General features: G+C 56.0%; 1 protein-coding gene and 1 long non-coding RNA gene across 16 annotated transcripts in view; one reads left to right on the top strand and one right to left on the bottom strand.

Annotated features, from left to right (window-relative positions):
- CELF4 (CUGBP Elav-like family member 4) overlaps nucleotides 1–27260 on the bottom strand; it is a 309871-nt gene that overhangs the window by 46842 nt on the left and 235769 nt on the right. For 8 of the 15 annotated variants that reach the window (XM_081562383.1, XM_081562390.1, XM_081562387.1 and 5 more), the window contains exon 3: nucleotides 25962–26010. In XM_081562383.1, coding sequence (XP_081418509.1) covers nucleotides 25962–26010 — 49 coding nt within the window. Of the gene's footprint in view, nucleotides 1–25931; nucleotides 26011–27260 lie in introns of all 15 variants that reach the window. The other 7 variants (XM_081562379.1, XM_081562380.1, XM_081562391.1 and 4 more) reach the window with 2 other exon arrangements.
- LOC145534571 (uncharacterized) lies at nucleotides 5534–7041 on the top strand. Its single transcript, XR_014074762.1, has 2 exons — nucleotides 5534–6493; nucleotides 6895–7041. It is a non-coding gene; the product is annotated as an uncharacterized LOC145534571 (long non-coding RNA).

The raw sequence follows: 27260 nt of genomic DNA, 5'->3' as shown, positions 1-27260 counted from the left end.
AAGTGGTCAGCACCATTTCATATCTATGAGTATTTCTCCTGGAGAGAGGGTTCATAGCTTCCATCAGATTCTCAAAGCATCCCAGTGGATTCTTGTCTCATTACCACACAAAGTATGTAGGGGTCAGGGAGGGAGGGATCGCAGAAACTAATCAAGCAACCAGCCGACAAAGAACTGACAAGCGCACAATGTGTACGGTGTAGGTTCTGGGGGATTCAGGAAGGAAGCTGTTGGAACCTTGGTACTATCATCAATATGACGGCAGAGTCAGGGGGAAGACGCAGCGGCTCATGCAACACTACATCTGGAATGAGACCTTCACTGGGGAGATGTCTTTGGGTTGTGAATGTACAGTCTAGCATCTCATCCTCCAGACCAGCTGTGGGTCATGAGTTCATTTAAAATTCAGCTTCTATGACTTCCCCTCCCAACCAGGTCCTAGATAAAAATGTTCAACAGAAGGGCACAAAGATGAAGGCCATCGATGTCTCCAGGGAGCTTCGTCCCCATCCACCCAGCTCTTGAAATGGAGGAAAGGCAACCTTCACCAAAGGTTGTCTTCAAGGCTGATGAGCTGCCGATTTTTGGAATCCAGCCTCTTCACCTTTTGAAATCTTGAGCCTTGTTCATTTCCAGGCTCTAGGATGCCTCAGAGATGACCCCCGGCTGCTGCAGGAGCCAGTCTGCCTGTTTCATCTGTCTTCCCAGGGCTGCAGCTCAGAGTTGGCTCTGACCCTAGACTCAGTCTAATTTACGGGGCTAGGTTTGCTGGCCTTGCCTTGTTTGGGTGTTAATTCTCTTTTTACAGTTTATCTACATTTCTCATCCTGCAGACCAGTCTCTGCTGGAGAAGATAGGAGAGATGCAGAAAGTTAAACTCTAGTTTTCTCTTAGACATCAGTTTACAGTTTGATTTCCAAGCAGATATAATAGGTGAATCTCGGGCAAGAAGGCCACTGCCCACACTCCTGCTGCCAGAGGCACCATTCTAGCCCTGTTGGTGCCCATCCTCCTGTGCCATGTGGGTATGTGGTTGAACAGCAGTCCTCTTTCCATCTGTGGGGCTCCACTTCCGGTTTGATGGCAGGGGGAGCCGTTTCTTCATCCTGTGGCCCCCTTCTTCATAGGTGTCTCCCCTGGATGATGGCTTGGCCCATCCCTATGTCTGTCCCATAGGCTCTGACTGAGGAGGACTCGCTGATCCAGCTTTCCACCTCCTGTTTCCTCAAGGACATCGCCCAGTGGTCACTGGTGCCTAAGAAGCCCAGACTTGAAACTTTTCAAGAAGGAACTGGAATCCAGTTTGGGATGAAGTGAGTGGATCACAAGCTAAAAGGACTACTTTGGGGGTAAATGAGGAGCACTCCATTAATTCAATGCCAGTGGCCCCACAGTGGCTTCCCTAGTGGCTCAGCGGTAAAGAATTTGCCTGCAAAGCAGGAATTGCAAGAGACACAGTTTCCATCCCTGGGTCAGGAAGATCCCCTGGAGGAATGCATGGCAACCCACTCCAGTATTCCTGTCTGGAGAGTCCCATGGAAAGAGGAGCTTGGCGTGCTACAGTCCATGGGGTCGCAAAGAGTCGGACGTGACTGAGCGGCTTAGCATGCATTCTTGCACGGCCCCACAGAGGGTCATGGGTCAGAGAACACTGAATTCAGAGAGGGCCCAGAAAGTGCGAAGGGAAAGGATGCTCTCTTGGACGCTTAGGGAAAGGACATCGCCTATATTTGGAGTTCCTGCAACATGCCCGTCGTCAGAAATGACATTACTAGGGTGATGGTTGCTCCGTAGATGAGGAAACAAAGGCACATAAAGAGATTAAGAGGCTCACCCACAGCTGCACAGTTAGTAAGAAGTAGAATTTTATAATCTGTACCCACACCTAGGTAGGGCCTGGGGAGTCTTCCACCCCCAGTGGCAGTAGTGGGACACCCAGCTCTCACTCTTTCCCCAGGTGGAAAGGATGGGGTGCTGGGGTGTAGGAGAGGAGTCTGAGTTCTACCCTTGTCCATCACCAACGAGCTGGAGCTGTGTGGCCTGTGTCCAGTGCAGTCACTTCTCTGGGTCTTTGTCTTCTCTTGGAAAGAGGCATGTGGGGTTGCTGAGACCCTCTGACTTGGGGAGGGGCCCTGTGAGGTGCTCTGAAGGCTCAGGGCACTCAGGGCCCCAGGAGCATCCCCAGCCCCTGACTCTGTTCCTCCTTGCTCACTCCTTGCCTCCTACAGGACCCCTCCTTCCAGCCACTTGGCAAACCTATGGGCATACTTGCCTCTGGGCTTTTGCCATTCAATTATCTGTTTTGTTTGTTGGTTTTTAATGTATTGAGTAACTCTATAATGTATTGCTCAAACTGGGACTCTTGTTAGGTTGAAAGGGGATACTATTCACAATTAGTACAGGAGAATCGATAACTCTGGACCTATTCTGGTGCACTGGGACTCCTGGGTGCCCTAGTTTCACGCTGTTTCCCTCCTCCTACTGAGCTCCGCACTCCCCGTCTTAAAAGCCTCTGTAACACCCCTCCCTGGAAGCCCTCCTTGACTGCTCCAGTCCATACCAATGACCCACCCAAGGGACAGCCCCTGGCTCTGGTTCCACCCACAGTGTAGCATCATTTTCTTAAGGGAATCTTTCTCCTTTCAGACTGAGCAAGGGTGGAGGCTCTGGGACCTGTAAGCCAGCGATGTATGAGAAAGCCTCCCCCCACCCCTGCCCCAACCAAGGGCTAAATCAAGAGCACAATCTCCCCTCCAGACTCTTCCCACAGACCCAGGGCTTTGTGTGAGTCGGGGGGAGAAACACACCAGACAGAAACCAGACACAAGAGCTCTGACCTGGACCAGAAATCAATTAGGGTGATATTGACAGCAAGGGGAAGATAAGAGGGGAGCAGGGGAAATCAAAGGCTGACAGCCAGGGGGCTGGAGGCCAGTGGAAAGTCAGTAGGAAGGAGAGAAATGCTTATAGACTCCTCTCTCTCCATTTTGCCCATTGTATACACAGGGCAGATGGTCTGTGAGGCATAACGTGTGGCTGAGGACTGGGAACCCCTACCCACTGTTGCCTAAGGGTTCTTGGATCCCACCATTAGCTTCATCTCATTGGGGTAAGCGTCACTGTCTTTAGGACTCTCTTCTAGAACACAAAGTCCCTCATCCCCTGTAGTCAGCCTCTAACACTTCAACACACACGCCTTTATCAGATGGCGTTCCCCTTGCCTGCAGCTGCCTCAGAGCACTTGATGATGGTGGAAGGGGGGGATGTTCCCCTGAGACAGGCATCCTTTTAGGCAGCTGATCCTTCCTGGTTCTTTCTGGAACACAGCATTCTTCTTAGATTTTTTTGTTTTTTTTTAAGATAAATTTTACCAACAGGGAAATATATATATATTTAAATATATATATATATATATATATATATATATATATATATATATATATCTTAAAGTGTAATAATTAAAAAAAATTTTTTTTACTGCACCATGCAGCATGTGGAACTTCCCTAACCAGGGGTTGAACCTGTGCCCCCTGAAGTGGAAGCATGGAGTCTTTAACCACTGAATCGCCAAGGAAGTCCTAATTTAATATGCTTCGACATATACAAACCCCGTTGTGCCCCACACTCCTATCAAGATACAGACCATCCCCATCTCCCCAGAGGCTTCTCTCATGACCCTTTCCAGCAGCCCTACCTCCTCGAAGACACCCAGTATCCTGACCTTTTTTGCCACAGTTGGGGCGAACTGTTCTAGAACTGTATTCATAGTGTGTCGATGCAGGTCTGCTCCTGCACTCAGCATGATATCTGGGAGACCCATCCATGCCTCTCCTGCCCTCTCCAGGCTGCTAGAGATGGTGAATGGTTCTGGGGGAGCCGGTAAGGGGACCCCGGCTGACACACGGCTCACCTTAGCTCCACAGATGGGCAAAGGGTTAGAGGTGTCCAGTGCCATTAGGGTGAGAGGCCTGGGAGGGTGGGCTCTGAACCCAGGGCCACGGGACCTTAGAGGGACTGTGGGTGAGAACTGGGGTCCGGAAGCGTATTGAGAGAGTGCACAAAATAGCTAAGGATGCTCCCTCTTTCAGGGAGATAGACTGTAGTATCTCTCACTGAGTCGCCTACCACCTATGTTCGAGCCATGCCCATCTCTCCTTTGTCACCGCGGGATCTCTGAGCTGTCCCCTGCTTCCCCCTCATTTATTGTCTGTCTCCACAACAGCAGCCAGCACCGGCTGAACCCAGCCTTCCTCTGCTCACAGCCACCCAGGGCTCTCTGTTCCGCTCTGAGTAACATCCGAAGCCTTTTAAACGGTCTGCTCAAGACTGCGTAGGCTCTGTTCCCATCCTCCCCACTCACTCCTTCTGTGTCCTCACTCTTCCCGCTCCAGCCAAGTCCGGCCCCGGCCTGACCTCGAACACCGGCTGAGGCTGACGAACGGGAGCCATGCCTTTGATTGGGGTTCTTGTTACTGTCTGCCCGTCCCCTGACCGTGAGTCCTGGGATGGCAGCCCAGCTCTTAGCAGAAGGCCGGGCGGTGCTCACTAACCGCTGTGACACACGGAATGGATGAATGAAAAGCTTCCCTTGCTTTCCCAAAGGGCTCTGTGACCCAGAAAGGTTAAGAACCTCTAGGCAGGACCAGAGTAGCCCCGTCAGCACCAGGCCAAGGATGGAGGGTTCCCCGTGGGGCACAGAGAGGCGGGGGGACAGGCCTGGCCAGGCAGACAGAGGAGGCACAGTGGAGCGAAAAGGGGGTCTGTCCTTATCATCACGGGAGGCCAAGAGCTCCTGAAGGCAAAACCTCTGGGGCTCTTAAATGCACTTGTTGCGAAGACTTCTTTGATGTACGTTGGTTTCCTGTCCCCACGGGGCTTCTCTGATAGCTCAGTTGGTAAAGAATTCACCTGCAATGTGGGAGACCTGGGTTCGATGCCTGGGTTGGGAAGATCCCCTGGAGAAGGGAAAGGCTACCCACTCCAGTATTCTGGCTTGGAGAATTCCACAGACTGTATAGTCCATGGGGTCGTGAAGAGTCGGACACGACTGAGCGACTTTCACTTTCACGTTGTACCCACTCTTAGAAGTGGGGTGGATGAAGAAGGGTGCTGAGGGCATGGCTGGGGGCCTGGGCATCTCCGGATTAGGAAATTCCTGAGAGAAAGTGACCTAGGTTCTGGAGTGGGGGGGATCAGGGACCAGATAGAAGACCTGGGAGTCTCGGGGACCCCCTGGAATCCTTCCCCTTGGAGTGTGTGGCTCATGGGAAAAGGAGGAGCCAGGGTTCGGGTCCCGGGACTGAGCTCCTGGGAGGCAGGGGAGGCAGGCTGGCTGAGGACCGAGACGGTGGACTTGGCCAGCTCCCGCGGACAGTGCTGGACTCCAGCTCCCTCTCTCCCTCCCACGTGTCACTTAATGTTTGCAGCTAAGTATTTACAGATATGTTCCCATGGCAACTGAGGCTTCCAAGTTACTCTCACAATTCCGTTTTCTCAAATATGCTTCTCTGGTTGATTGCACAGAGTTTTTCTGGAAGCTGGCCAGGCCAGGGAGTCACATTTCCAGCCCTGTGCTTCTGTGCCTGACCCTCCCCGCCCCAGATTCCTGTGCAGTGACTCCCCTACTCCACACTGCCCCCTGCACCCCGCCCACCACATCTCACCTTCTATATAAACCCTTCTGGGGCCCTTTCTCTCCCAGCTGCTGTCAGGTTTCTCAGGACCTGAGCTTGGAGCCTGCTCCCCTCCCCACCTGGAAAGACCTGAACCCGGGGGCTACCCCTGAGCTCCTTGAGGTTTCTTGAAGGAGGGGCCTTCCCCCTTCACCTCTGACCCCTGTAAATGTAACTCCTGTGTTGTAGATTGTGACTGACTGCCCCCCAGGCAAGATCCTCCATCTCTACACTTTCACAGCATCATCTGCATGGTCCCTGTCCTGTACCTCCAGACACCCATTACCAAGCCCCTGCTCTGGGCCAAGCACAGGGTAGGATGCCAAAGTACAGAGAAGAGCAAATAGAGTCCCTGTCGGCTTAGAGCTTGCCTTTGACTGGGGAGAGGAGGACGGTGGATGAGAAAAGATCAGAGCAGTGGTCTGCGCTAGGGATAAAATAAAACAAAGTGGCAGCAGGGGCAGCTGGGGCGATCTCAGTTGGCAAGTCAGGCAGGCCTGGATGAGATGGATGGGTAAGCTGAGACGTGATGAAAAGTGATTATGGGGGAGAGGGAACAGCTGCTGCAAAGGCCGGAGCAAGGATGTCTGAAGAGCCAGGAGGCCAGGGGAGCTAGCGCCAGGGATTGAGGAAAGGGGTGGCTGGAGGCAGAGTCGTGGAGGCTGCAGGACAACTGGACCAGGGAAGGTAAGGGCTTTGGACTCGCGCTTAGGTGAGACAAGCGGAAGCCTCTGGAGAGATGCACAGTGGAGAAACGGGCTCTGATGGGACCACTGTGTGGAGAGTGCACTGCAGAGGCCAAGGTGGAAAGAAGCTATCGGGTGAGGAGAGGCTCATCTCAGGCAGGGGGTGGGGGGAAAGGGCCTCAGTTAGAATGAAGGACCACCCCAGGGATTCCACCGCCCTGATGTCCTCAGGCACTCTTGTCCCTGCCTGATTCCTCATTCTTGTCCTCCACCAGACCTGAGGAGGCAAGGGGGCACCCAGCACAGAACTCCCAGAGGGCAAGGCCATCGCTTCTCCACAGCCCAGACTCAGCACTCACTCAGGGCTGAGGGCTCCAGGAGAGCCCCGAGGACAGGCGTGCTCCCTCCATCTCATTGCACCCGCAACTGCTTCAGGCAACAGGGGCTTGGACCACATGGTTTCTCCCAGCTCAGCCTTGGCTGACTGTGCACTTGCCTGACTCTCCTATTCTAAGCAGTCCCTCCTCCATTTCCAGGAGCCCCGGGGACCTGTCTGTGGAGGTACCAGCGGCCTGAGCCCAGCCTGAACCGTCACTCTGGACCCTGCTGGGAGCAAGAAGATGCTAACTCTGCTAATGGTTCACTGAGTGGCCATATCTCTATTAAAGATGATTTAAGTCAAAGGCATTTAATTGACGTTATAACTGTGATATTGGGAAACAATGTGTTCTCTGGTCATTGTACATCACGGGGCATGGATGTCTCTCTGACATTTAAGCTTTCCACCATCAGCCTTCTCCCCGCTCTGCTGTCCTCGCCACTACCGTGCAGACCTGCTGCCTGCTTGGGGCCCAAGCAGGCAAAGGAAAAGGCAGGCTGTCTGTTTGGGAAGGTGGACCTGCCCTGGTTCTTCCCCTTGGGCCTCGCTTAGGAAGATGTGTGGGCTGAGCCTGCTCTCTGATCCTCAGGAACTTACGACCTTCTTGAGGAACAAACACATACCTACACACAGCACACACAGAAAGGATTATACAGAGGCCTGAGGAGTCTGGGGAGAGCTGGTGCAAGCAGGGAAGGCTTCCTGGAGGAGGGAGGCTTTGCGCTGGACTTTGTGTCTGGGTAGGATTTGGAGAAAGAATGAAGAGACAAGGGCTGAGAGCCAAGACTTTGGAGTCACACATCTGGATTCCAATCCAGTCCTTACCATTTAATTTTTGTGTGGCTATGGGCTTCTCAGGTGGCACTAGTGGGAAAGAGCCCACCTGCCAATGCAGGAGACCTAAGAGATGTGGGTTCAATCCCTGGGTTAGGAAGATCTCCTGGAGGAAGAAATGGCAACCCACTCCAGTATTCTTGCCTGGAGAATCCCATGGACAGAGGAGCATGGTGGGCTACAATCCACAGGGTCACAAAGAGTTGGACACAACTGAAGTGACTTAGCATGCATGCATGGGCAAGTAACTTCAGAACTGTAAATGCCTGCCTCATTTGTAAGATTGGCCCGTGGTCTTATCATTAAAGTGGCCCATCACCTCTGTTCTGGACACTATGCTTCTTAGAATGGCCACACAGTGAGGTGAATCGCAATAGAGCTCTTCGTTTTGGTTCTTCCTAAGTCCCTCCATGCCCACCCTGTACTCCCTGGAGGGGATGAACAGCTGGGGCCAGACTGAGGGGGCTCTTGAAGGTCAGTCCAAGGGGAAAGGAAATAGGGAAACATTCTATTGGGGTGGCCAGAAAGTTTGTTAACATCTTATGGAAAAACCCAGATGAACCTTTAGGCCAACCCAATGGATTCCTGAGTTTGGGTACAGAGTATCAGGTTAGTTTGAGGAATTCTGATCTGTGGGAGGTGCATAGAGTCATGCAGTTGAGTATTTCAATGTAGTCCCTACCATTTAATTTTTTGGGTGGCTGCGGGCAAGTAATTTAGTCCTTTTGAACCATAAATGCCTCATTTGTAAGGTCTCATCGTGGGAGGAGTTGGAGGTGGAGATGCCCAGCCAGGATGGTTGCTGGTGTTCCACCCCACACCCCACCCTGTGGCACCACACTGTCTGTAGCAGCCTCATCATTGCAGACTGTTTTCATGCCTGCCTAGCTCCATCCACCTTTCTAGAGACCCTCTCCAGCAGTAGCCAGGGTCCCAAGAATTGGAATTGGGCTCAAAGTTAGTCATAGATGCCATCCCATTGCACCCATCCCATGAGCCCTCTCTTCTGACCTCTGAGAGCCCTTCTCACCTCCCTTACCTCCTCGAGCCCTGAGCATCTTTGTGGGAGGTCAAGGAGCTGCCACCCTTCCAGGAGGGGCAGCAGCTGAAATGAGCTCTCAGCTTTGAGGATCTGGCTTCCATGGCTGAGGGTAGAGGTCATTCAAAACTACAGACAATCTAAAAAGTCGGGTGATCCACAGAGTTGGATAGTGTGCACACTATTTTGTTTGGGCTTTGGAACATATGCTGACTTTCATACCAGGCATGTTGGATGCTATGAGAATTTGGCCATTCTAGAAATAGTGTTAAGAATACACTGGAAGAACTGTCTGATGCCCTCTGGCCGCACCTTTCTGGGGAAGCTTCATGGAAAGTGAAAGTAAAAGTGAAAGTGAGGGTCTCAGTCATGTCCAACTCTTTGCGACCCCATGGACTATACAGTCCGTGGAATTCTCTAGACCAGAATACTGGAGTGGGTAGCCTTTCACTTCTCCAGGGGATCTTCTCAACCCAGGGATCGAACCCAGGTCTCCCACATTGCAGGCAGATTCTTTACCAGCTGAGCCACAAGGGAAGCCCAAGAATACTGGAGTAGGTAGCCTATCCCTTCTCCAGGGGATCTTCCCGATCCAGGAATCGAACCGGGGTCTCCTGCATGGAGTTACCCGTGTAACACCCCACCACATCAGAGCCTTCTCCCTCACCCCTGCTTCTATCCTCTCCTGCCGCTGGAAGCCGATGGGGAGCATGAAGCTCTGTCAAGTTTTCGCAGGACTTGAGCCTCCATGTAGGGGGTCAGAGCCTCACAGTGCCTTTATCACCCCCCTCGCTGTTACCTCGGCAGGCAGCCCCTCCATCAGCACGCACATCAAACTCTCAGATGGGGAAGCAGGCTGAGCAACTGGCAGACGGCCTAGGAGGGAGGACCCAAGTCAGGGACCACATCGGAAGGGGCTGAGGTGACACCGGCTAGCATAGGAACCTCCGCCCAGGTTTCCCGGAGGTGGTGTGGGGGAGAGAGGGACAGGACTAGTGAGACAGAAGCATGGGGACTTTGGGGGGGGGGCACAGCAGAGCTTCCTGGGGGCCGCAGGTGTGGAGAAGCAGGAGTGTGGTGGGTCCAGCCGGCTAGACCCTTCTCCTAGACCTGCCTCTGGGAGCCTTCGGGAGAGCGGGGCTGGGGGCTGCAAACAGCCCTCCTCTCCCAGCTGGGCTTCCTCATCCCTTCTCCTCCCAGGAGGCCTTGGCATGAGGCAGCCAGGAGCACAGCTGTCTGAGCACCGGTTCTACTAGCCAGGTCAGGGCCAAGCGGGCATGAAATGGAGGTGCGGGGGGTGCAGAGTGGGCAGGGGGTGCCATCCTGCAGGAAGAGGGTGAGCAGGCAGGGAGGGGAACATGAGCATCGTATGTAGATGGCCTCTGGAAGGAGAACAGAGGAGAAAGAAAGCTGGTAGACGGGGCTGTCAGGAGCTGGCTGCAACCACCCCAGGGTTCTCAGACGGTTCCTTAAGTCTCTTATGCATGTGCCCTGGGGTGAGTGAGAGCCGGTCAGGCTGGAGCCAGGGGGCCGAGGTGGGCAGGGCAGAGCATCGGGACCAGATCGCTCCATCCCCTCCTCCCGCCTACCCTGAGCCCCACCCCACTCCCACCCAGGCGGTGCCCAGCCACGTCCATCTTCGCCTTGCCTGCCAAAGGTTAACATTCAAAATCCTTTCGGAGGACTCCTTCCTTCACTCCCTACCCTTCACTTCCCCCTCCAAAAAGGAAAACAGTCGTTGAAATTGAAAAATGGTGCTCAGTGAAGGGTTTAAAGACATTTTGAATTTAAAATATATTTTAAAGGTCATTTTCAGCAGTAATTATGTTATAATGGTGGGGCTCTTAGCAAAAGGCAGAGTCCCGCAGGAGTTAAGAGTCTAACCGGGAAGCGGCAAAAGCCAGCCCCACCCCCACCCCGGAGCCCTCAGAACGGGGCGGGGGGGAAGGAAGGGGGCACGGCACCCTCCCTTTTAGAGTCAGTGCAACGATCACCACGGGGTCCCCAGGAACACGGGACTACACAGTTAAATGTGGCCCTGGCACGGAGGGGTCCTCTGAGCCCTCCCCTGCAGGACACCCTCTGGGCTCCCAGAACCCTCGTGGTGGCAGACACCGGGGGTCTGGCCCCCCTTCTGTCTTACCTGTCCCCCCCACGCAAGGGACAACCTTTCCTTCTGCTTCCAGGCTCTCACTCTGGGGGCTTCTGGTTGGCAGGCTCCCCAGCCCACCCTGGGGCCAATCCCCCCTGGCCTGCTGGTGAGATGAATCCATGGCTTCCACTCCTGGAGCTGGAGGGATGTTCCTGCAAGGAGCCCAGTCCCCGCCGTTCTACACCATGGCTGCAGTCTACATTTCTGGGAACCGATTGAGGCCATGACTACACCGGCTACCTATTTATTTATGCCTCAACGCTTTCTATCCTACATCCCCAACCAAGAGCCCGCCCACCCCTCGGCCCACTTTTATCCTTCTCCGTGACTGCACCCATTCTCTGCAGGAAGCCTCACCCACACAGAGGCACAAGCTTGTTGAAGCCACACTCATGTTTGAGTGCCTATCGTTAATTTTAAAAGGGTTGGCCTGGCCCCAGGGGGTTCCTGAAGAAGACTGGCTGGCAGGCTGTGGGGAGAAGAAACAGGAAGGAGGGCAGTGGAGAAGGGGGTGGGGGGTGTCTGGGCTTGTAGGAAGAGCAGAAAGGGCTGCTGGAGGTAATCCGGGAGGGCTTCGTGCAGGAGGTGTAAGGGGTATGAGCAGGCAAAGCCGCAAAATAATGAAGAGCCAAGGGCAGTGAATAAAGAAATAAGTTGTGGCCTCCGCTCCCTAGCTAGCTGCGGACACTGCCAGCCCAACTGGGGAGAGGCAGGTTCGCTCACCACGCTTCTGAGGGTCCCCAAAGGCGGCAGAGTCCCGGCTCACGAGCTAGGGGCACAGAACCTGCCTGGGACCACGTTCTCCGCGCATCGCCCAGCCTTGCTCTTCCGCGAGGCTGTGGCACGGAGGTGGGGGCTGGTGGTCCCCTGGTTCCCAGGGAGGAGCCGGAGGGCGGCGGGGAGGGGGTTGATGGAGTCCTGGCTCTCAGACCAGAGCCCTGTAGGCGGCGCGGAGGATGGAGGGAGGCAGGAGGAGGCGAAATACAAAAATATCCGCGAGAAGTGCGGCGCTGGGCTACAGTGTTATTAAACTAAAGCATCTTATAAAACTCAAGCCATTAATAACAGGCTGCTGCCACGTCGGGGTAATTTATTCAAATTGCGGGTCCCGGATAGAGGAGCAGATGTTTCAGAGCTGCTGGTGTCACGGAATGAGCTCCAAGGGGGGAGGGGGCGGCGCAGAGCTGGGGAGAGGGGCGGGAAGGGGTCCTCAGCCGGGCTCATCAACACTCTCCGCCTTCCTAGGAGGTGGGGACCTCTCCCCCGGCTGCCGGAAGCGGGAGGGGGGACCCCGCAGGGTGGGGGTGGGGGACAGCTAATTTAGCTCAACAAGTGCCAGGATAGAAAACCAGGGGCAGAGGGCAGGCAAGCAGGGCTCCCTGCCTAGAATGTCGCTTCTCCCACCGTATCCAGCTGAAATGCCACCTCCTGCTCGAAGCTGTCCTAGGTTTTTCCACACTCACTGCTTGGTGCTGGAAATCAGAGGGTCCTAGGCTCCATCCAGGTGCACTACCCACCAGCTGGTGACCCCAGCAAGTAACCCTCTGGGCTTCAGAGTCCTCTTCTGTCCAATGCCCAGTATTACCTAAGCTGTGGAGTTGGGAGAAGCAGAAACACAGGCCACCCACGGAAGGACCTGGCCCATGGCAGAGCGGGAGGGGTTCAGGCCTGTGGGATTCCTGCACTGCACCTGATGGCCCTCACTTGAGGTCAACTTAGTATATTTGAGGTCTTTTCCAGTTTCCTAATGGTCTCACTGTTTTTACCCCAGTCCCAGCCAAGAATCTGCCTGCAATGCGGGAGACCCTGGTTCTATCCCTGGGTTGGGAAGATCCCCTGGAGAAAGGAAAGGCTACCCACTCCGGTATTCTGGCCTGGAGAATTCCATGGACTGTATAGTCCATGGGGCCGCAGAGTCAGACACGACTAAACGAGTTTCACTTTCAGGCAAGAATCGTGTTGGCGGGGCTCATCTGTCTGGGCTGTGGGATGCACACAATGGATGCTCAATCAGAGCTTACAGAAGAGAGTCGGGTAGGGGGTACTGTAGGGGTAGGACTTCGGGGCCTTTCTTCTCTGATGGAAAAGATGCAGCGAAGCTCACACAGTTCTCCCCTTGGGCTTCCTTCAGCGCTGTCCCCTGGGTCTTGGTAGGTGGATCCTAGTACCTGGATTCTAGTAGATGGTCAGGGCCTCAGGCTCAGGGTGGTCGCAGTTTCCAGGACACAGACCAGGAAAGTTGGTGACCCTGGGGGTGCAGAACTCTGGTAGATGAAAACCCTCCTGCCTAATTTTGCCTTTCTGGCAAAACACACACCTTCCCCACGAAGCCGTTTCTGCCTCTCATTGGCTCTTCTCCCAGAGTGTTGGATGCTGGGGGTGGGGGGTGAGGTGAAGAGTCTGAAGCCGCACCAGCAGGGAACACAGAAGGGGGGCCTGGCAAGGTCTGGGTGCCCTGAACTCACTATTTAAAATGGATGAAAAGAGATTTTTCTCCTCTTTTCTCTCTCTGGCAGATCTGGAGGCCTGCTTACTGAGTGGACTTAAAGTGGAGCTAAGCCCAGTCGAGGATGCTCTGGAACGCCCCCCTTGGGTGTCCAGCGTCGTGCTTGGGTTCCCCTTGCTGACGAGAGGCCTCCAGCGGCCCCTGACGACAAGGTGAGTGGAATGTGGAGACGAGGGTGATGCTCCAGAAATGTCCCAATTGGAGGCAGACACGTCTCTCCCCACAGGCCCCACCCCGATGGTACCACTACAGCGTGATGAGAAGAGAGCGAAGAGGCCCTTCTGTGCCTCACACAGCCCTGACCTGAAATGACACCACTAGAGCGATATCCTGTGAGGGAGCGATGCCCTTGGCGGGACAGCGTCCCTGCCTTTAGCAGATGCTGATGCCCGAGCAGGGGGCCTACCCTAGCCATTTCTGGTCTGGACTGGGGGCCGCCCCAGACAGCAGGCTGGGTGGGGGATTGGCTGTCAGAAGCCTGGGGAGAGTGCGGGGGCCACCCATAGCCCTTCCCCCAACACTCCCCAGGGGAGGTGAGGGGAGGCAAGACTATGATGGCAGGAGGGGGCTTGCTCCCCTCTACCCCCACCCTGGCCATCCCCCAAAGTGGCCCCTGCCCACCTGGCTGGGAGCTCATGGGCAGCCGCGGGACCTGTGTCTCTGCTCCCCGCAAACTGGACCTGCTCACAGCCCAGGGTTCATTTCAAGCGAAGGAGAAAGTGCAGCCCCACACTCGCAGGGCAATCAGCGCACTCTGTGATGAATGGAGCCCGTGTCACTCAGTGAAAATGAATATTTCTTTGCGATAATGGCCAGATGGTAGCAACTCTCCGATCCAAATTAAAACATGCATGATAAATGCCAGGAAAACAGAGGAAGACAAAACCCCAACCTGGAGTGAATTCTCTCTATAAATCTTCCCCCTGCGCCCCCTCCCCCTCTACCACCGCGGCCCTGCTAATAGCCATTAAATTATTAAGACGCACCGCAAGGAGAATGCCAATGTCAGCGGCATCCCCCCCGCTGCCCACGGCTGCCCCCTGCCTGTGGGCCAGGCTTTGGAGGGCCTGGGGTCGGGGAGATGAAAGAGAGGGCTGCCTTTTCGGCCAGCAGAGAGCTGAGATGTAGAGAAAGGTCCTGTTTAGAGAGCCAAATGGGAAGCTGGCCTCTGAGGCCGGGCCGGCAGACTTGCCCTGATGAGAAACTCACACCCACTGCCTGACTTCACGGCTCAGACAGAGAGCGGGAGAGGCGTTCTGAGCTGGAAACACCAGCGAGGAACCACTGGAGACAGCCTTCCCACAGGGTGGACCCTGACGAGGGCCCACGCAGAGCTGGGCATCTGGAAGGGTCAGAGTGGGCTGTCCAAGGGTGACCATGTGCCTGAAGGTGGGCGTGTATCTGGAGGTCTGAAGGCAGCAGGTACTGGGCAGGGCCCCCGAGTGGCTTCGGGGCTTGTATTTCATGGTGACAAAAGAGCTCTTGAACTTAGAGTTTAATTCCCATGCCTCCTGCCCGCCCCCTCACAGCCGGAGGCCGGAAGAGCCTCTCTCCAGTCTCCTTGACACCTTGTCCGGCCCCGCTGCAGGTGACCAGCCTTCCCATACCCAGCTTTCACCCATCACCAGTTCCCTTCATCTTCCAGAAGACCTCCAGCTCTTCAGCGGGGCATTCCCTGGAACCCTCTCCTTGAGTCACTGGTTTCCTTGTTTTCCCTGGACAGGGTCTATGCCACAGGGCCTGCATCCTGGTGTCACTGGTTTCTCAGCCTGAATTCCCTCCAGTAGGGAGCCTCTTCCAGAAAGCCTTCCCTGACTGCTTCCACCTGTACAGCTCCCCCCTCTGCCAGCCATGGCGCCTGCCATCCCCACTACTCTTCTGGTGCCCCTGAGGTCTAAGCTGATCTCCTCACCAGACTGATCTTCTCTAGGATCCAAAGCTCAGCAAAGACTTAAAGACACCTTCTGGAATCCCCCACACATTTGTCTTTCATGGTCAGCTCTCCAGGGGCAAGGATCATCTCTCTGCATTTCTGAGTCACTTGCAGTCGGCCATTCATGTCCCAACCTTAAGCCTCCTAAGCCGCCTAGGCCTGTTATCCAGTTGGGATGTGGCATCTGGGACAGGACATCCATGAGTCAGCATCATGGACTTGTCTCTGATGTGATCGAAAAGAAAATCTATTCTGGCTTGTCCCTGCTGCCCTCCAGCCTCTGCCAAGCTTTCCTCCTCTTCAGGCCCAGCAGACAAGACCCCGGGTTCTCAGGCTGGCTCTCCCCTGCCAGCAGATGTGGAGTGTCTCCACCTGCCCCTCCCAGCTAACCCTTGGTGCTGAGAAGGACCACAGACAGGCTCATCCTGTTGCTGCGTTTGCACCTTGGAAAGTTCAGCTTCGGACCCTCCCCAAATCCCCCTACACCCACCCCCATTCCCAAAGGGCATCAGGGAGGGGAGTGAGGAGCCAGAAAGCTCATCCTGAAGGCTCTGGTCCAACTGCATCCTTTGTGTCTCTGAGGAGGGGCATGGACGCTGGGAGAGCATTCTCTGGGTCTCGGCACCACAGCCAGGCCTGAGAGAAGGCAGCAAGGTCCTGCCCAAAGGGCTGAGGGTGAAGGCTGATTACTGACTTTGTGATCTTGGGCAAGTCACTTCTCCTTTCTAGGAGAATAGGGGTGCTGCTTGGCCCACCTTGCAGGGCCAAGACTGGTGCGCTTTTACTGGAGGCTCTGGGTGGCCTAATGGGAGAACCGAGGTCCCCACTGGCTCTATCCATCTTCCTTCCAGAGTCCTGGCATGGCTTTAGCAGCAGCTGCTGCAGGCATTGCCTAGATCCCCTGTGTATTGTCCTGGGCTGGATGGGGAAGGAGCAGACCTCTCTAACAGCAGACAGGCACGTCTGGTCAGGAAGATTGGGCAGCGGCTTATGGTAGAGAAACAAGCCCTGTGATGGGCCTGGTGAGCTGGGGCTGAAGGGTGAGAAGAGACAGGTTGGCCCCAGATTCAGACTGCCCAGGTGCCACCCCCAGGACTTCTGTGCCCTGGAATACGAGGAGCAGGGAGACCCACAGTACACTACATCTAGTCTTCTTACTGCAGGGAGTGAAACCTCCTCTCCCTCCAAACCAACTCTACTTTATTTTTAAAAAGATCTAAGATGCCATGGACGGAGGAGCCTGGTAGGCTACAGCCCATGGGGTCGCGAAGAGTCAGACACGACTGAGCGACTTCACTTTCACTTTTCACTTTCATGCACTGGAGAAGGAAATGGCAACCCACTCCAATATTCTTGCCTGGAGAATCCCAGGGACGAAGGAGCCTGGTGGGCTGCCGTCTATGGGGTCGCACAGAGTCGGACACAATTAAAGCGACTTAGCAGCAGCAGCAGCAGCAAGATGACACATATTTGCCTTGTTTGCCTCTGTTTTCATGTCTTTGACTGTGGCACAGTCCAGGTGCTACCTCTTGGTAAACCTGTCATCCCAATTATCATTTCCTCCAGGAAGCCTTCATTGGCTCACCCCGTTTTGGTACGTTCACACGCACAGTACAGCTCTGGCCCTGGGAAGTATGATTTCTGTTGGCACTTTGTTGATCACACCTTGTCAGCGGTCCTCACCCCCATCACCTCTCACTGCCCGAGGACTGGACTGTAAGAATAGAATAACCACAGCAGCTGTCATCAGGGAATATTCCACAGCTAACCAACTGTGTTCCACCTATGGCAGCTCTGAGGGGGTGTCACCATCCCCTTTGCAATAGGAGCTGGTGAGAGATTGTTGTGGGAGGGCCAGGATATGTGGGTGTGATGACCAGCACCATCTCTGCCGGTCTCTCTGCTCCGGCTCCCTCCCCACATCCGACTGAGTCTTCCTAACCTACTGTTTGCAAAGCATAACATATATATACATATATATATCCTGTCACCTTCTGCCCCAAAGCCTTAGATGGCTTCCCTTCACCTAAATGTGTCAGTTTAAAGCACCTTCTGGAAATCACTGCTCCCATATCCTGCCCTCCCTCATTCCCGCCTCTTGGGATCCTCCAAGCTATCCTTGGCTCTGGCTATTTTCCCATCTGGAAAACTCTGCCTTTCCTCGGGCAAATCCTCTCCCCATGAAGGTCAAGCAGGGGTTATCCTTTCTAATCTCTCTGGTCCTCGTTGTCTCTCCCTGCCTCTCACCCCCCACCTCCCCCTGCACAGCCGCACCGCTGCCACGTTGCAATCAGGCTGTTTCAAGCAGGGTGTGTCAGGGGCCAGGAGAGCACTGGATGGGTCTTGCCTGCATCAGGGTTCACTGGAGGCTGCGCTGAGGACTACCTGGTCCAGGAAGGACTGCCTGTGACATCCTCTCTCACATCCTGCCTGTCTCCCGAGGAAGTGTGCATTCACCTTCCACACTGTGCACACAGTGCCTGCAAGAGTGCCCCGCGGGACAGCGCGGGAGACAGGGGGCCGTGGTCCCCTCTCTCTGTCATCCCCGTTCCTGTCATCGGTCCCTTCAGCCTGGGCACACGCGAGGCAGCTTTTAAAGATCATCCAGGAGCCCATTTGCAATGATTAATATCCCTTTTCCCCTGAAACAGTCCTTTGCTAAATTAGCCGGGGGCCAGAGGGAATTTGGTGAGGAGCCACGAGTCTCCACTTAACTTGCCGAATGGATTAAAAGAACTTTAACAACAAAATGCAGATCAATCAACACCCCTTCCCCCAGCAGCAAAACTAAAGTCCATTTAAGCTCAGCAGGTTTGCAGTTAATTATAATTTCGCACCTATGGCAGGAGTTACCGAGGTATTTATAATGTGCGTCTGCCCCACAGGGGCCCTCTCCAGGGACCCTTTTTCCCAACAGCCACTCTTCCTTCTCCAGCTACAAAGACCTGTCTTCATGCAGCTGCTGTTAGGTTCAGTTGTGTAAACAAGAGGACCTTTCTGGAGTTTAAAATTTTCTTTTTAAAAGGAATGTGGGAGAGAAAGGAGGCAAAGATCCTCTTAAGTCAGAAGGAACAAGCGTTATGGAGAGTAAAACCCCAGGACAGAGGAACCTTACACAAGCAAAGACTGAGGGCAGGAGAAGGGGACGACAGAGGATGAGATGGTTGGATGGCATCACCAACTCGATGGAAATGAGTTTGAGCAAGCCCTGGGAGTTGGTGAAGGACAGGGAAGCCTGGCATGCTGCAGTTCATGGAGTCGCAGAGTGAGACACGACTTAGCGACTAAAGAGCTTGGAAATTCCTAACAAAAGTAGGCGAGATTACGGTCAGATATGTAGTAGAACTTCCTGTCCACCAAAGAAGCCAAGCCCTGGGTGGGCCACTTGGCCTGGTGATGAGATGTCTGATCCTCAGCCCTCCCCAAAGGCAGATGGCCCCTGCCCCAGGCTGCTCCTTGAGCACCACCACTGTCTGGGAAGTGGGGACGTGCTGTCTTAGATCTGACACGAATTTCCCGAGCTGAACATTGTAATGCCTTTTCTTTAAACATCAGTCCAAAATAAATCAGGGACGTGAGTACATGAGAGATCTGCTGGGGTATCAACTCTGGGGCTAGCATTCAAGGGAAGACATTACAATCTACAGCTCAAGAAATTCCGGAGATAATAAGGCAGGACAGGCTGACAAAACGGGACTTCCGAGCTCTGAAGGAGGCTGAGAGAGGCCAGGAGTTGCTTTCTTTCTGGATGGTTTTTAAAAACGGGAGGGCTGTGTGAGAGGTGTACTGGGACAGGGGTACCAAAGTGGGATGCGGCTGGACACAAAGGCCCCTGAGGCCCCTCCCGGGCACCGAGTGCTACATCCAGGCCTGGCTGACCGGGGCAGTTAGCTGTCCCCCAGCCAAAGTTTCACCTTGACCCCTCGCTCTGGGCCCTGGGGGCAGACACAGCTGTGAGAAGGGAGCATGATGTTGAACCTGATGACTGAGGAGCTGAGGATGTGGGGGTCTGCAGGGTCTGGGGGCTGCGGTAAGGAAAGGCATCCCGGTGCACCACCATCACACACATGGACAGCAGCCCACAGCGGAGCGTACACACTGCCTGCCCCCAGGGGCTTCTGTGAGGCCAAGAAAGGTGCGGGGGGCGGGGGTGTCTTCTGCTCTGAGCTGCAGACCTCTCTCCTTTAGGTGGCTGCTTGGGGCCCTAGTCACCGGATCCCTTCTCAGCTCAGTGTAGCATCCTCTGGCTGAGGTCAGGTGGGCTCCACTCATTTTGAGATCTCTCTGGCAGGGTACCAGCCAGGAGTCCCAGCGTAGAGGTCAGGAGGCGCTGAACCTCGGCGGACACTCCTGATGCCCCAAAGGGGAGAGACTGGGCCGCAGGTGGGGTGGCGCCCTTGCTGTGGGACTCGACTTCCAGTCAGTAGCTTGGCTATGGCAGAAATGAGGCGGTTCTTGGGGCTGGGATCTCTGCCCAGCCCACCTCGACCCCCAGGGGAACCTCACCCAGGACCTTCTGCAATGATTCACACCTGCCTCCAAGCCTTTCCTGACACCTTCTCTTGAAACTGTACCTTGGGTCAGGTCATCTAGAGTAACATCGTTTTTTAAAATCTTATTTCCTACCATCTTGGCGTCATTTCAGATGAATCTTCAAGGTGCTGTGGCCCCCGGCTGTCTAGTCTCATGTTTTGTGTACCCCCTCCCACCTGGGACCTGGGGCTTCCTAGCAGAACCCCGAGGGGCCTCTTTCTTCCTGGAAGCTTTGGTCAAAGGAGTCATTTGTTGCCCCTAGAGATTGGAAAATGGAAACTTCTGTATATTGAATTTTCCGAAAGCGGGGCCATTTCATCTGCTGCTCGCGAAACTGCCTAACTAGAGTATGGGACTAAATAGCTAGAAAAGTCTAGACGTGAGAAACCCAGAATTGGGGGTCAGCAGGGTGGCTCTGGCTCCCCAGGGCCCCAGGAACTGAAGGTGAGGCCCACACCCCTCAGCTGGTCCCCCAATGGACCCTCCAAGGCCTCCCAACCACACTGGGTCTGTTTAGAAATAAAATAATGCTCCGAGGAGAAATGAGGAACTTAATAGGATTTTAAAAGCCGCAGGAACTGATGGGGCTACAGATGGTGGAAGACCGAGTCAGCCCCGGTTTTGTGGCGGGGAATGTGGCCTAGGGGAGGGCCTTGGAGCCACGTTCACACGCATCAGGTCCAACCTCATTAGCTGGCCCAGCGGGACTCCACTGCCACGTGAGCGCTGGCCGTGGTGAGGGGCCCTGAAGATGCTGGTAAACGGACAGGGAGGAGCGAGAGGCTCATCGAGTTGCTTGGCTAAGTGACTGGCCTGCACTTGCTCTGCATCGAGTGGAAATGAACGTCTCACGGACGGCTGTCACATTTGCCCCAACCCTCCCTGCCTTCCTCGTCCTGCCGGAGAGAGACTGAGATAGGCGGGGGACCGGGCTGGTGGAGAGACCAGACGTGGGCTCCCAGGCTCCAAGTTTCCCTATGTGGGGGGGGGGGTCATGGCTAGGGCTCAGGGCCACTCCCTTTCACCTCTCCGGAGCCTCCCCCAGGCCCTGAAGACGGCGGGAGACACAGGGCTTTATAACAGGGTGCTCAGCCTTCCTGCTGCATCGCCGGTACCCTCCCTTCCGTGATCACTGGTCTCCATCCAGCCTCCCCTCTCGGGGTCAGTCTAAGCTGTCCCTTTGCCTCCCTTGCTTGGATCTGATGAAAGCCCCCTCCGGAAAACACACCCGATGGACCAGGGAGGGGCTGAGGGAGCCCCCTGGCGGTCCCCACTCGGGCATGACCATGCCCCCAGCTCAGGCCTCACACTGGAGGCTGGAACGTGCCCCTGTGGTTTCCAGTTCAAGTCCCGGAGGGGTGAGAGCGTGGCAGCCATCCAGCGAGGCAGCTCTCACCGTTGCTTCCGGCGCCCCCCTGCAAGGGCTCCTTGGTGCCTCCCTGCTCGTGCTGAGGGGGCGGCCCCCTGGGTCCCGGAGTCCCCCTCTTCCCCAGGTCTCCCTCCCAAGCCCTCTTGGTTTCTAATGTCTCCAACCCTTCAGCCTGACATCTCGCTGTTTGTTTTTCATTTTTCTTCTTGTCATTTCATGTTGATGAGAAAAAACCTGATGATGGTCCCCGTCTGGGCCCCACCCCCAGTCACTGGATCCCCGAATGAGGTGGGGGACACTTAGTTCCTGCCTCACTGGAAGCAGGTGTGGAGTTGGGGGTGTGTGGGTGCCTTTGTCGGTGTGGGTGTACAGCACAATGGTGGGAAGGTGTGTGAGTGAACCCCGCTAGGGGCTACTCCATAAACAGCCTGGATGAGGTCCCCACTAGCTGAACCTCCTGACCTGTAGCCGGCTACTGGGAAGAGGTGGGGGTGGTTTCTGGTGATGGAGCCAAGCGTGGCAGCGGGGTGGTTCCTAGGGGACAGCTCACATCTGCTGGGGTGTGTCTAGGAGTGGGGTGGGGTCAGGCCAACGTCTACTCTGCTGGCTCAGGTCTCAGACACTTCTTCCCTCCTCAAGGGCTCCTACTTGCCTGCTGACTCTCTTGAGAGCCCTTTGTTGGCGGGCGGGTTGTGCATCCCAGCCCCAGCCTCCTCCAGTTCAGTCCAGGGAGTCCCCAAGCAGTTTTGCTGCCTGAGGCCAGGCAGTCCAGAGCCTTCTGTTCTGAAAGGAGCCCCTACAACCTGTCCACAGGAGCCTGGCTTGCGGGGGGTCGGGGGGTTGTCCTGTCTTTGGCCGTAAGGCCCATCCTGGACTGAGAGCGGGGTGGGTGGGAGGGGTCAGGGCTGTGGGCACCACCCCCGAAACTGAGAGTGATGCGGAGAGGCCGGAGGGCCCCAGAAGCCACAGAGACGCTGACCGTGAAGCAGCTCTCAGGGCGGGTACGTCGGTCTGCTGGGAGACACGGGACATCACGGGGCATGCCCAAGGAAGCATCCTGGTCTCTGAGATGTCAGGGCAGGTACCAGCGGGGAGTAGGGGGGCCCCACCTGGTGTTTCGCTGTCCCCAGCCTGCCTTGGTCCCCTGCTGAATGAACGGGCTTGCTTCTTTGGGCCTGGGGGTGAATCTGAGCTGAATGCAATTTGCTCCAGGAAGCTCTGTGGTGTTAATAGGATCCTCCTTGCAGTGGGATGGGTCCGGGGTGGCTCCTTCTCCCTTGGTTTTCTTTCACAGCTGGACTCCTGGCTCTTGGGGGTATCGGGGGCTGTCTCCTCTCCTCCTGCCCAGGGGTATTAGAGCTCTGATGCCCTCTCTCTGCCTGGTCCTCACACAGGGTCAGTGGCTCCTGCTTCTGACAGAGACACGCTCACCCCCTCGGCCCTGTGCTCGGGGCTCCATTTTCACTTCGTGCCCTCCCTGTCTCCTGCCGCGTCTACACCTCTTGGTCCAGTTTTCACCTCTGGGAAGCCCTCCCTGCTTGCTCCTCAATGAGTTCTCTCTTCTCTGATCCCTGCAGTCCTGGTCTCTCACGTCTTATGGGTAGGTCCGGGAGCTCCTTGTCCAGCCGGGACCTGCCTCCCTCACCTGGGACTCTGCTCCTTGCCCCTCATTTACCTTGAGAATGAGCCCAGAGGTAAGACAAATGCCTGTGGCACCTTCCCATTGTCCCCGGAGTCCGAAAGACTACCCTAGGAGTCTGAGGAATGCAGAGCATCTGGCTGCTGGTGACTGACAGGCAGGGCTTTGAATTTTGGCTCAGCCACCACATAGCTGTGTGATCTGAAACAAGTTACGTGGCCTCTCTGGGCCTTCGTTTGTACCTTTAAGCAGGCCAATAACTTCCACTTCCCAAAGTTGTTGTATGGGTTAAGTGTGTTTGTTTAAGAATTCCCCAGCAGTCCAGTGGTTAAGACTCTGTGCTCTCACTGACAAGTGCCTGGGTTCAATCCCTGGCCAGGGAACTAAGATTCCACAAGCTGCATGGTGCCCCCAAAAGGAAAATAAATAAAATAAGTGCTGGCCCTCAGTGGGTGCTCTGTAAACACCAGCTTCCCTGGGAAGTGAGCTCTCCCATCCTTGGGTGAAGATGTGGAGGCCCAGAGAAGTGGTGTTCAGGCCAGAGCTCATTTTGCACAAAGGTGGGGCTAGAACCCAGGACCAGAACAAGAACTGCCATCCTGTACTCTTCCTGGGGAGCCCTGGCCAAGCACCTAGCCTGTGCAACCTGGGATGAGGAGAGCCAGGGTGGGGATAAACCCCTTCCTCTCGCCCCCACACCTGTGCCCCCAAGTCTCCCCGGCTCCTGGCCGTCTTCCCATCTACCTGCTTTCTCCCAGGCCTCTCTCCACCTTCTGCTCCTTCCCCTTCTCCTTTCTGGGCTCTTCCTTTCCTGTTGGATTTCTCCTCCCCTCCCCCTCCTATGCCTTCCTCCATCTCCCGTCTCCTTTTCCCATTTCTTTCATCTTTGTTAATGTCCACCTCTCCCCCATACCCCTCCCTCCATAGAAGAAGTATTTAATGGATATTAAATTATTTTAAACTTTCTTTTTTCCAAAAGAGCTTGGTGATGATGCTGACTCAGGATCATCTCACTGTCTAATATTGAATATGCAATTAATAGATAGATGTTTAGGTTTGGCTCTCTTTCGCCCCCCCCCCCCGCCCTTGCTACTGCAGGAAGGATAAAAAAAAGCTGATTAATCTGGTTTGGGGCAAGTGTCAACGCGGGAGATATATGGGAGAAAGGAGATGAGGTTAGCAACTTGGAGTCGGAGAGCGACTGCCTCCAAGGCAAGTGAGGGAGAAATGGTTTGTGTTCGAGCTCAGCGAGGCAGACCTCCCCGACACCTGGCTGTGAGCCTTGTGTAAACCGTCGGGACTCTGAGCTGGTGGTGGTGGAAGGCCCTCCTCCCACTGGGTCTTCCTCCGGCCACTCCACCTTCCCCAGGTGTGGAATGTCCCTTCCTTCAATCCGCTCAGGTGCCACCTCCTCTGAGGCCTCTGGCTGCCCCCTCCTCGGGGACCCCTCCTCTGGGGGTGTGGGTGTGGCCTGCCGTCCAAGCTCCCTCCCTTACATGACAGGTGTCCCCCAAAGGGCTGGGGTCTCCGCTGCCTCTGTGAGGTCCCGCCGCAGGGAAGGGGCATTGCCGGAGGCCTGGCCCTGGGTGTTTGAGGAGCCTCTGTGTGCAGAGAAAAGCGAGTAACTGGGCTGCCAGGAGGGGGCAGGAGCGAGCAGTGTGAATCAGGTGGTCTCTGCAGCACAAGCCCTTCACATCGGAACCATTTCTGCTCTCCTACTGACCTGTCTCCGCCTCCACGATGGGGGTCCCCAGGATGGGACGCTCTCAGGGGGTCACGGGGATGCGGGCCTGTGCCCTGGGGCATGGGGCCCCTTAGGGCAGCACCAGGACACCGGTTGGGCTTGTCAGGTGTGACTCGAGGCCTGGGTCCGGAGGGCCACAGAAGACTTGTACCCAGGTGGGAGCCCTGCTGGGCCCCGAGGGCAGCGACCTGTGCTGGAGGGACCCTAGACACCGCCTCTCCCCCTGGGGTGGGCAGGCTACCTGTGGCCACACTACAGGACAAGGAGCTCGCCTCTGAGCTTTGCAAGTAGCTTTTGTCTGTTTGACTTCGGGCTCTTAATTTCCTGGAAAATTTGGGGGGAGAGGGGAGAGGGACAGAGAAGATCCTCAGTGCCCAGCTGAGCTGAGCTGAGAGTGACTGTCCAGGCCCAGTCAGGGAGGGCCCAGGGGCAGAGGGTGCTGGCGTGGGCATGGAGTGGGCACGGTGCCCGGTCAGAACTCAGGATGGTGGGTGCTTGACAGAGGAAGCTGAAGCCTGGCCTGGTTGGGCCTCTGTGTGCAGTGGGGGTGAGGCCACACTGGTAGAGAGAACACAGCCTCCCCTCGAGGTGCGGGGGCCTGCGTTTGTGGGTGAGGCTGTCTGTGTCCTTTTGCTCTGGCCCCTTCCAGACATCGTCCTGCCTGCCTGTATCTAGGTCCAGGATCTTGGCCGGAGGGGCCCCACACCCTCAAGGGCAGCCCTCCTCAGAGGTGCCCATTCTGGCCTGAGATTCCCACCAGAGGTGTGTGCTAAGTCACTTCAGTCGTGTCTGACTCTTTGCAACCCTACGGACTGTAGCCCACCAGGCTCCTCTGCCCAGAGGATTCTCCAGGCAAGAATACCGGAGTGGGTTGCCATGCCCTCCTCCAGGGGATCTTCCCCACCCAGAGATCGAACCGGTGTCTCTTCCATCTCCCGCAGTGGCTGGCGGGCTCCTTACCCCTGGCGCCACCTGGGACGGCTGGGGAAGGATTGAAGCACATTTCCTCCCTCCCATCCTGGCGCCCTTTCAGCCAGTCCAGTCCCATCACAGTGGGGTTTTCCTTCCTGACACGGAGGCTGGCCTGCCCTTCTGGATGTCTTAAAGGGGGCAGAGGAGCACCCAGGACATCCTGCCTGTTGACTCACAGAGAGGAAGGAACCCCAGCAAAACGCAGACCCCAATCCAGTCTCCTCTTAAGTCTGTCCCCATACCAGCCACCCAGGGCTCCAAAGCCCCGAAAGCCCCGTCCCAAGCCCCAGCCACGAGGTCCCCAGGGGGCTGGAGGCGGCAGGCAGGGAGTCGCTGCAACCCCCTCCCGTGGTGGGGGCGGGAATGGAGGGAAGGGAAGGGCTGAGACAAGTGGGCCCTCAGGTGAAGCGGGAGGCTGGAGGGGAGAAGACGGGCCGGAGAGAAGGGAGGGGCAGAGACAAGTGGGCCCTCACGTGAAGGGGGCTGGCGCAGGCAGCTACTACCTCCTCGGCTCTCGCTGTCCGCCGGTTTCACCTGGATCGGCCGGTTCATCTGTAACAGAGCACAGGGGGGCAGCATTAGAGCAGGCGCGCCTGCACCCCGAGGTGCGCGGGTGTTCAAGGGACACGGCACACTGCCCACACCCCTGACACCGACACCCACGCCCCCAGCACCGGCGCGGCGACAGACGTGAGGGTCTTCACTAAAGCCCCGCCCCCCCCCCAGTGCGGTCCCCAGGCCCCCCTGATTTCAGGAGGGTTTCTCAGGACTGAAGACCCTAGGGTGTCCCCTGTGAGTGGCTCTTGCTAACTGCGGTGTTGGTCCACCCAGGACACAGCTGGCTTTGCTGAGCTGGTCTCTGGCCGAAACTAGCTCCTGCCTGGCTTGGGGCCTGGCAGTGAGTTACGCCCCACTCCTGTGCCATCCCCAAGACGCCGGCGGTGGGTACCAGGGGTGCCTGAGGCTCCGGGCCGCGCAGCTCCTGGTTGGAGCAGAGCTCAGACTGCAGCCTCCAGGCTGTCCCCTCGGTAGGGTGGGGACGATATGTGCGGGGTGGGCAGCTACTCGTCTCCTGTGATGTCCGGTGCCAGGAGGACACCAGGGCGCCTCCTGCCTCCCCATGTCCCAGCTGCCGGCCTCTCGGGAGGATCCATCCAATGCCTCATTCAGGCCACTAGGGGGCTCGCAACTCCAAGGATCCGAGGCTCTGCAGCCTGTTTTTAATCCTCCTGCCGCCGGAGGCATAGGATGGGCTAGGAAGGAGGCCCTGAGGTCCCAAGATGTTTCAGACAATAAACACTGGAGGAATCGCGCAAATGGATCGAACTTTGTGTCTCTGCCTGTGCTTCTGCGTGTCATGTACCTCCCTGATCCCTCAGCCTACCTGCATTTCTCTCCCAAACGCACCCCGAGAGGCAGGCATGTACTAAACGCCCCATTTGATAGATGCAGAAGCCGAGGCAGGGCTGCCTCATGCCAGGATGTGCCTGGGAACCCGGGTCTACTAGGGCTATTTGGGGGCTTTTTGTTCTATACCAGGTGACTTTCCATTGCCACTTCCCCTCGTGTCCGGAGGAGGCTGGACTAGCCCGTGGCAAGCTTCCTCCTGGTCTAGGATTCTGAGCAAGTTTTGGCTGCATCGAGACGACTAGGTGGGGGAGCATGGGGGCCCATGACTCAGCAAGGTGAAGACAAAGCCGGGGAAGGGCAGAGTCACTCGAGGAAGGACAGAGGCAGAAGGCAGGGCACGGAGCAGAGGACCAGGAAGCACAGGTGGCCAGAGGGCAAGAGAGGATGCTGGG

The sequence above is a fragment of the Giraffa tippelskirchi genome, chromosome 14 (assembly GCF_054371585.1).
Source record: "Giraffa tippelskirchi isolate mGirTip1 chromosome 14, T2T-mGirTip1v1.2.pri, whole genome shotgun sequence".
NCBI classification, from domain to species: Eukaryota; Metazoa; Chordata; class Mammalia; order Artiodactyla; family Giraffidae; genus Giraffa; species Giraffa tippelskirchi.
This window is presented reverse-complemented; position numbering and strand designations above follow the sequence as displayed.